This window comes from Anneissia japonica, unplaced genomic scaffold (assembly GCF_011630105.1).
Source record: "Anneissia japonica isolate Jap-2015-1 unplaced genomic scaffold, ASM1163010v1 scaffold287579_len849171_cov184, whole genome shotgun sequence".
Lineage (NCBI taxonomy): Eukaryota > Metazoa > Echinodermata > Crinoidea > Comatulida > Comatulidae > Anneissia > Anneissia japonica.
Window position 1 is genome coordinate 744,203 of NW_022755335.1, and position 10,336 is coordinate 754,538.

Sequence of the window (10,336 nt, forward strand, 5' to 3'; positions counted from 1 at the left end):
GTTTATTATTATATTAATATAGGCATCATGCCAAATGTATAAAATAAAATAAAATATATATATATATGCATTATGTATTGTGCTTATTCGAAATATCACCAAACAATCGCGCACTCATACATATTATGTAACTAAAGGAAGATCACCTGAACAAATACAGAAATGAACAAAAGCATGAGATAGTATCATTCAATTTGGTTCTAATTGCCCGCAAAATGAGGCTATATGAAGGTTTTTATAATGAAAAATATGTATGTTTTTCATAGAGCACTTTACAGACGATTCGGGAATAACGCTTCAAATCACAGATCAACCGTAAGTAAGGTCGTTAATTTTCATCTTTTAAACTATTGCAGAGTTTACGTCATAAACCGTTTTCTATATGAGCCTACTTAGTGTATGCACAAAACAAAATAGTAGCAAAAAATTATTTATTTATAATTGACGTTATGACGTTTCCATCAAATCAAAAATGCATCATTTCTAGTGTGTAAAGCCCTGTCTAAACTATGGGATTTTATTTGACAAAAATATGTGACATAGAGACTATATGGGCATACAACAGTTTTTTTTTGTCATAGAAAATTTGATAATGTAGACAGGTATAACATTTTCATTCTAGGCGAAAACTTAGTGCTGCAGTGTACTTACTTGGCAGTGGTGGTTATATACCCGGACATTCTGAAGGTAATTAATGGCTAAATAAATAATAATAATAATAATAATAATAATAATAATAATAATAATAATAATAATAATAATAATGATGATGATGATGATGATGATGATGATAATAATAATAATAATATTAATAATATTAATAATAATAATAATAATAAAAATAATAAAAATAATAATAATAATAATAATAATAATAAAAATAATAATAATAATAATAATAATAATGACAAAATATAGGCTAAATGTGCAATGTTTTATTTACAATCAACCATTTTGAATAATCCAAATGTTATTAACTGACTATGGCCTTTTTGCTTTACTTTCGTTCAGTATATATGGAGTCGGCGTGTTCATATGACCACTCACAGGTGCTGCATCCTTTTGCATATCGCGTTCACACACACAAGCTTGGTACGTATATAATTATGATGTACAGTATGCCTTTACGACCATATACTACACACGACTTCAACATTTGCCACACGTTTTCGCTAAAAACCAAAATTTATTATATAACGTGCTAGTTTCGTAATTCTAAATTCTTAGGACGAGGAGAAATCAGTGGCTTAACTAAAGCAGGTTCAGGCGGTTCATTGAACCAGGGCCCCTGGTCTTTAGGGGCACCGCCCGCTTATAAAAATCTAATAATTAAAGCAATGCATATATAAATTTATAAATTAAAAGGATACAAATCTTTCAAACTGGTTTTCCATAACATGAGAAGCGTGAGTCTTTCATATTGCATTATAATGTGTTCGTGATCATTTATTCACGGAGGAATAAGCATACTGTACCCTATGCATTCATAATACAGTACATGTTTTATTTAATTAGGCCTACATATTTTTATATGTATACCACAATATCTGTCAACTCGTATATTAATATAATTTTCCTTGGATTTGATCACAATTTTTCTGATGTATGTAATGATTTTGGGGTGATTTCATGAAATTGTCTGTTTGAATGAAATTGTATGCTATATTGCTTTAAAGTAATTGTTCTATTTTACTTTCCGGAGGTTTTATGAATAAATTGAAAACAACAGGCCTATAGACATTGTTACACATATTGCATTTATGTGCTCATGTTTCTTGCATTTTAGTTATTCATGGAGGTCCCATGGCGGTACTCTTTAATCTAGTTATGGCATTGATAAGAAATTTTGAACAATTTATTTTTGTATTTCGCAAAATGTCTTATTCACATTATTTAAAACACTAATTGTGATTTGGTTGGTTTTGGATCATGGTACTACCGTCATGTCCAGATCATTCTTAACATTTGTGGTGATTTTCTTGGCCCATTATAATATTGCAGGTACAGGGCCTGGCCCTAATATCTCTTTTGTAAATAGGCCTATTTATAAGCATAATGTTTTTTGGGTCATACCTGTAGGATAGGATATCCTGTAAGGTCAAACTCTTCCAACAGAATTATGGGTGGGTCTGTCATAAACATTCTCACTCCCTCACATCCGCAACCAAGTCGGCCGCTCGGAGGAAGACCTTTTTGGTCCGCTGTGAACATTTGCTATAACATAGACGATCGAAAGCACGCGTCTTAAACGTCTATGATGATAATTATAGACGTTTAGACCAATTTATATGTGGAGGGCCTCCAATACTCTCGAACCAGGGCCATTCGAAACCGAGTTACACCACTGGGGGAAATCACACAGTTTTAGTGCATTTGGGAACTAGCGTTTCGCGTATCTACCAATGGTTAGTGCGTTGGGAACTAGCGTTGTTCGCGTACACCAGTAGGAGTGAAATGCGGCCTTAATTCGAATTTACCCCCAAGGACCTCGACAATAATGCAAGAGAAACGCAAAAAAATAATAATAATAATTATTATTATTATTATTATTATAATTATAATATAATAATAGGCCTAATAATAATAATTATGTAAGGAAATGTATTTTTTGTCTATTGTCTATTTTATCAACAGGTAGAGTGGTATCGGGTTACCGAATTCGAAACCAGCAATGGGAAGAGATAGGACGGCGAGACCCACAAAAACCTGAAGTGAGTAGGCCTATGAAATAATAATAACAATAATAATATTAACAGTAATAACGCAATAAATAAGTAAATTTTCAACAATTATAAATAATGTTTTCCCATTTGCTTGGTCTGTTGCTTTATTAGTTGATTTATTTTTGTACCTTCTTATGCTTTTTTACTCATTTTCCCAACTTTTAACGTTTCTCTTTTGGCTTGTGTGTTTATTCGTATTTAGTATTATTATATTTAAATATTATTAATTATTATTAATTTTAGTCCTGTTATTTTATTTTGCGTGTATTGAATTGCATTGCTGCTTTTTGGTAAAATCTTTTAGTGTATGGAAATTATTACTGTGAATTTGATGCAATTCGGCTCTGCCAAACAAACTTTTTTGAAAGAATGAAGAATAAAGAATTCTAATAGGCCTATGTTTGCAGAAATATACACAAAATGTGTCAACAATTATTTGAAAAATAGTGCACATCAATAATTACTATATTAATTCCGTAATTTCATTTTATAACAGCAATTGATATTTGAATATGCTTTTCTTTAGATGTTTTACCCCATTACCAAGAATATGACGGTAGAGCGAGGGGACATCTTGGTAAGTAATCTTCCATGTCTAAACGTTGTCAGTATACCGTTACGCAGTAAACGATTCATTTTCCGTGCAGTCCGGGTTAAAATAACTTAATTGTAAAATTACTATATTTAAATGCATTACCGGTAAATTATAATTTTGTGATGGAATATGGATGAGCATTATTATCTAAGAAATAGACCGATATGTAAGCTTATATAATGTATAGTACTGATATTGGAGAAAGGATTAAAAGTAACGAAGTTACTTTTATCAATCTTAATATTTCCTTTATGTGATATAGGCGGCAAGATGCACGATGGTGAATGATATGGATAAGACTGTTTACACTGGGTAAGTGTGCACATATATTTGTAATACCTCCTTAAGAAACATAAATTTAAAGTTCAGTAGTAAACAAGCAGAGTGAGTAATAGCACAGGTGGGCGAAGTTCGGCCAGACAGTGATTTTTTTGCGACCCGCATAAATGAATTAAAAAACCTGCCCACCAATTAACCAACTTTGGCTAGAAAAGACCTTGTTTTTTACGGCCCGACACTGCTCATCTGCAAAAAATTAATATGAAAACTAAGCATAGAGCGGTATAAAAGCAGTGCATGAAGGTTTTTGGAAGCTCACTAGAAACATAAGTTTGTGTGTGGCTGTCGCTGTTAAATCAAAAATTCACTTTGGCCATCCGACCAATTTTAGTATGCTTGAGAAATATTGATATTCGTCAATGTAGAATGCGATCCAGGTGCAAACGTACTGCTACACACATTTTAACTTACAGTTACCCCTGTTCTTAATCGGATACCCTCTTATAATAATAGGCCTACCGCCACAGATGAGTGAATTAAACCCGTATTATTATCTATATGCAGGGCTACCTCTGATGATGAAATGTGTAATTTCTACATGATGTACTATACAGAAGGTACATTGCCTAACATCGACACTTGCTTTAGAGCAAATCAATTTAAATGGCGACACTACTTCGACAACATCCCAGCAGACGCAAGCGTTGTGCCGGACGAAAAATAGAACATTTAAGAGAATATAAGTGTTTAATCAGATGTCCACAGTGCAACTAAAAGTAAAATCACTACAATGGATTGGGTAACTATAAGGCCTTGATATAGTAGGCCTATATTCTCTCTACAACCTATGTGGAAAGATATATATCTGGTTGTCAAAACGAATAAATTTTTGTCCATCAGGAATGTAACTAGAAGCGATTGTTGTTGTAAAATGTATGTTGTGTTGTCTGTATTTTCTTTGTACAGTTATTTAGTTTGTTATCCATTATACAAATGATTAATGTTTATAAGTACATGTGTATGTTTATGAGTTAAAAAATGGAACAGTCCATCCATCCAATATTTTTCCATGGCACTCATAAAAAAAAACATTTATTTGTTTTACATACAACTAAAATAAATTGTTGTCATTTTGGAAATTCAATTTCATGTTCTATCTCTCTCAGAACGGTGGCATCACTTTATAGTTCAAGATTTAATTACTGAAAGTACCTGTTATATTAATTGTATTTTTATAATAATAGGCCGAGAAGGCCATGGAAGAACATTTATGGAAATATAAACCAACATTACACGAAGAATGACACAAATAAAAAAAAAAGAAGAAGATATTTTGCCATTAAATGGTGTAATCTACAATGTCACGTGGTAATAAATCAACCAATCAAATTACATGGATCTAAATAGGTGTGGTATAAATGACATTATTGTGTGAATTCAGCATGTTCATACAAATGACATGTGAAATGTGAATGTGTGTGTAAAAATGTATAATTGAAGACAATGATGCTCATGTATTTATAAAAACATTTTTTAGCTATTGCATCCATATCATCATTATAATATTGTTTATAAAAATATCGTTTAAGAAATAGACATTCATAAATAACTGAGATCTAACATAGAGCAATTATATTTATTCATAACCATTATCAGCAACAATTTAAACAAACGTGATTAAAATTAATGAAACCAAAAAGAAAAAAACCCTATCTTGTTTGCATCATTGATATTTTAGAACTTCATGGTACTGTCCTACTTATTGAAAATAAAAATACTCTAATCAATGTGGATAATAAAGGTTTTAAACTAAATAATACAAACAGAAACGGGAAAAACGCTCTCAATGTGTCATAAATGAAGTACTGTCATCTGTGAAAGCAACGGGTGATGATTAAAAAAAATAATTTCCAGCATTTCAGATTCATTGTTTGTTTCCTGGTTTCAATCACTAATACTGTACTACTATTATGCAACTGGTACACAGCTGGTGTTCTGGTACCCATATGGTGCAATTGGTAGGAAGCTGGTACCCCTATGGTCCAATTGATACACAGCTGGTGTTCTGGTACCCACATGGTGCAATTGGTAGGAAGCTGGTACCCCTATGGTCCAATTGATACACAGCTGGTGTTCTGGTACCCATATGGTGCAAATGGTTCAGAGATGGTATACCTGGAGGAACTACCGGTAGTAGACATCACTCCTGCCGCACTGCCAGTTCATCCAGATTAACACCTGCATCAGGTTCCTTGTATCACCTTCCGGATCTTCTCAGCATCTTCTTGAAGTTTCTCATTGTTTTGATCGATCTTCAGTGCTGCTTCATAGTCTTGTAAGCCTGAAATTCAAGATTTAAGACTTAAGCACCTAGAATAAGTTATTTTCTACTATTACTGGTAATGACAGTGTTAATACACCATCTCACTGTTCTGTTTTACAAACATGATTTCCAAGAACATATATCTTTAAAAATGGCAGTCCAAAATTGTGTGCAAAAAAAATATATACAGCACTGACCTTCAATGTATAACTCCATTTCACAAAATGCTGTTCCTCTACGAGCATGTGACCTTAATCTAGCTGGGGCATTGGCCAAGACAGGTGGGGTTAAGAGTTCAAGAGCCTTGAAATTTAAAAGATACAGTATTGAGAAATTATTTTTAAAAAAAATGAATGGAGTACAAGATGCATGCCTTTTACGTAACTCACAATTAGAAATACCCCCCCAAAAAAGCAACAAAAACCCATTCATTTTATGTAATGTTCTTGTGTAAAATTTGTTTTGTAATATCCATTTGAATGAAAATCATGTAGACTTACTTTTGAGCTGTCCTCTATACATTTCATAAAGTTTCTCAACTTCAGATGGCAGGCTGCTCGGTTTGAGTAAATACTGACATTATTTAAGGAAAAATTGACATTGAACTTGGATAGTAATAATAATAATAATAATGGTGTAGTTTATATAGTGCACATATCCATCTAATGTAAGATGCTCAGGGCGCTTGATATGGGGACTAGGAACTCGGTCAATGACCCTAAGGCTCCCTTCGTGTCTGTGCTACCGGTAACCCGGTACCAGCAACTCTCGTCGTCCACTACAGGGGCTGTCTGTTCCAGTACACCGGGGTATCCCCCTACTTGTCTCGAAGGATATTCTGGGTTCTTTATAGTGCATACGAGCTATTGTATACACTGGGCCTACGGTTCATAGTCCTTATCCGAGAAGACTTGTTCTACCACTAGAACCATAGGCGAGCGTGCCGTTCGAACCAGCGCCGATATTATGGCTATAGCTTGCTGCACCCCTGCTAACCGCTTGGCCATTCGAGTCACCTAGTATTGTATATCATTTTTTAACGTGACATAAGTGGTGGTATGTAGAAACAAGCTTAACACATCTACCATCATTTCACCTCATTCTGATTAATCTAAAGCCCTGTCCAGAGTATCAAATTTTTATTTGAAAAAAACATGTGACATGCCTAAATATGGTCATGATGACAGCACATCATGACCATATATAGGCACATCATGACTATATATGGGCACACAACAGTTTTTTGTCAAAGAAAACTTAATAGAGTGGATAGAGCTTTATCCTCAGCTGTCACTTCATCCTTATCCCTCACCTTTGCACACTTTACTAATTTATTACAGTTTAACATGTTTGTCACCTACTGTATTCAACCTCATCATTATCTCCTTACACTCAAGCATAAACATGTATGACTAATTAATAATTGACATGTCGACAAGGACGCGAAGCCCTGCCCTACAAAGTCACAAAAACCTCAGACAATGGCGGCTAGACTTACCGAGTTGGCAAAGATATTCTTTGCTATCAACCTTCTTTAAGAAGGAGAATTCAGGGTAGGCGGTATGAAAATTAATCATATGTTCATAGTGTTAATCTATTTCATGGAACATGACGGGGAAATTGTTGTAAAAGCCTCTATATTTCGCTCCCAAAGGAAGAGGGAAAAGCCGCATTCAGTCAACCTTGTTGTCGGCAAAGGCCAAGTCACTGATGCGCACTGCTCGTGTAAATCCATAACCAAGCATAGGCATCTAGGCCTAGGCTCACGTATGTTTCGCGTTTAAACCAGCTGTCTAAGGAAATTAAAATGTCCGAGAAAAGGTTTCTGATCACATGACTAAATGACGCTCGCTGATTAGTCGGTTTATCTGTCAATCAAATCTCGTCGAGATGTTAATTAGCTGAACTTCAGATATCTTTAAAAGGATACGATGGTAATTTGCTGTCCAGGCGAACAGCAAGGTTATAAGCGTTGATAGCAGCTAGGAAATTACCAGACTTGAAGAAGCCACTAAAAAAATAAATTTTTAAATGCAATTATTCAGGTATTTAAATTTACAAATGCAAAATGCATACCTATCATTATTACTATTTTTTAATGAAATAATACAAAAGATGTTACAGTTATGATCACTTACTCTCCCTTCTCCTTAAGCCATTGAGGGTTCTTTTCCTCTGCACTTAAATCAGAGTTTTCAACATCTGCAACACGCCTAGCCTCAGCCTGCTTTTTGAGCCACTAAAGGAGAGAAAATATGGATGTTTAGCTTAAGGTATTAAGTACAAATACAAACAAAATCTTGTGTTGTTTCACTCTACACAACACAATTTTACATCTTTAGATGTGCATAGTGCAGTAGACTGGGTTTTCAATTTAAATAATGAGGATGGCCAAAAAAACTAGTAATATTCTTACTGCATCTTCATCAGCTTTCTTTGACTCTCTCATTGGTGTAGGAAAGACACGTGGTGTGAAATTTACTTTAATGCTGCCACTCTGTCTTGGTGCCGCCCCTGATGAGGGAGGTGGTATCTCATCTAGAAGAACAATCATAAGGTCATTCAATAGCAATTCTTTCATTCAACACAAAATTTTAGTATTATCATTCATATCCATCACAGCGCTATTAAGCGTTTACCTTCTTTGAACATATCTTTCTTGCTAACATCTTTCTTCTTTGTTTCGGTATTTTTTCCTGATATTCCATGTATTTTCCAACTTTCAATATCTTCGGTCGCCTTTCTTCTTTCTGCTTCCTTCGTTTCTTCAATCATTTTTCTTTCCTCTGCATCCAACTGTGAATTCCATAAGTTCAAATATTAAACATAAGCATAATTGGAAGTGCTATTATCGACATCGACGACGACGACGATAACAACGGATTAATGTTTATTTTAAACAAGTGATGTACCAACCCTCATCTGTTCTTGAAGTGCAAATTTTTCTGCCTCCCTTTTCCTAATGGCTGCTTCCTTCTTTTCTTCATCAGCTTTTTTATGAGCAGCTTCTATTGCTAGTTGACGTTGACTTTTCATCAACTCTTTATCACCTATTAAAAAAAAAAAATGTAATTCTGGGACTAAAAATATATCACACATTTGGAGACTTTTGAATAAGAATAGGAAATTATATAAGGTACTTATTTACTGGAATGCTGCACCAGAGCAAATAAACTCAGACTGTACATGTAATGATTGCAATATTGTTAATGAGTATTAAATAAACTTCAATTATAAATTGTATTGAGAAATGAAATAGAGCACTTTATATGATTATATGATAAGCAATCTAAAAATAGGAATACAAATGGATAGTACTTTACATAGTAACAATATGAATACACTATTTGAGTTTAAACATTATTACTGTTTATTATTAACCTGAATCTGGAGATGTAAGTTGTGACCATATTACTGGCTCATGTTTGAGTAGGTTGAAGACAATGGTACCATCCTTAATTTGTGCTGTTCCTTTGCTGTCATCTACAGGCTTGAATAACATGATCTCGAACAGGTATGGTGGATAGTTCACCTAAAGAAAATAGCAATATTAGGTAGGTCTACATCAAAATTAAAAAGTTACATGAATCGATAAAGTAAAAATAAATTCTAAGTAAGCAATCTTGAGATAGTGGCCTAGCCTAGGCCTATGATGATCATGTAATAATAAATGCATATATGATATATATTCAGGCGTATAGCTTATTCGGCCTTGGATAGCAAGCCTAACTAATTCAGGTAGCCTATAGGCATAGCTAGGTATAGAAATAGACCCTCTAGTCTAGGTAGGCTACCTATTCTATGGGTGTTTGTGGGTACGGGTTGGCATGGGTACGGGTTGAACTGTATTCCTATTCATTAATACAATCCAGCCAGGGTCTTGGGCCTAGCCTAGCCGCTGGGCCCTACCTAGGCCTAGCTAGCTAGGCCTAGAGCCTTACCTTCAAATAATCATCAGTAGAAAAAATATCTGCTTTGCTCGATTTTACACCCTTCAGTGGGATTGTTATATGCACCGATGATTCCGTTTCATCCCAAACGTAGTCTTTTACAGTAATTGGCATATTTAGCACGATTATCTTACAAAAAAAGAGCCAAAATACGATCAGTAACAGGAAAACAAGAAGCTTTTTCATCAATGTTTACGATCGCTTAGCAAAAGAAATTTAGAGGGCAGGCTATCCATTAGTTATTAGCTATGGAACGCCGTTGGTACTTTGGGTTATGTTCTGAGCACAGAGCTATTAAACATCGAATACATTGCAGTTAGCGCTCTAGTATTCTTATTATATCTCTATTAGCCTGGATGCAGTAGGAAATTAGCGGGAAAAAAGTAAAGGGAAATTAATTTTTGGTTTTTCTGAATCAGTATATCATATAGTGTCTCAGAAAAAAAATCCCCATTCTTAGAGTTTG

At 34.2% G+C, this 10,336-nt stretch overlaps 2 protein-coding genes across 2 annotated transcripts in view; one reads left to right on the forward strand and one right to left on the reverse strand.

Moving 5' to 3' along the window:
* Nucleotides 1-5,435, forward strand: part of LOC117123403 (probable peptidylglycine alpha-hydroxylating monooxygenase 1) — a 9,019-nt gene extending 3,584 nt beyond the window's left edge. The window contains exons 5-11 of the mRNA XM_033269303.1: nt 267-315; nt 623-687; nt 1,012-1,092; nt 2,635-2,711; nt 3,250-3,300; nt 3,581-3,630; nt 4,162-5,435. Coding sequence (XP_033125194.1) covers nt 267-315; nt 623-687; nt 1,012-1,092; nt 2,635-2,711; nt 3,250-3,300; nt 3,581-3,630; nt 4,162-4,321 — 533 coding nt within the window. The 3' untranslated portion in view covers nt 4,322-5,435. The remainder of the gene's footprint in view (nt 1-266; nt 316-622; nt 688-1,011; nt 1,093-2,634; nt 2,712-3,249; nt 3,301-3,580; nt 3,631-4,161) is intronic.
* Nucleotides 5,215-10,091, reverse strand: LOC117123402 (dynein assembly factor 4, axonemal-like). Its single transcript, XM_033269301.1, has 10 exons — nt 9,862-10,091; nt 9,302-9,452; nt 8,837-8,970; nt 8,560-8,716; nt 8,337-8,458; nt 8,059-8,159; nt 7,851-7,931; nt 6,421-6,493; nt 6,118-6,223; nt 5,215-5,938 (listed from the first exon to the last, which is right to left on the reverse strand). Exons 1-10 carry the CDS (start codon nt 10,054-10,056, stop codon nt 5,841-5,843), a joined length of 1,218 nt encoding a protein of 405 aa, XP_033125192.1. The 5' UTR covers nt 10,057-10,091; the 3' UTR covers nt 5,215-5,840.
* Nucleotides 10,092-10,336: the final 245 nt, after the last annotated feature.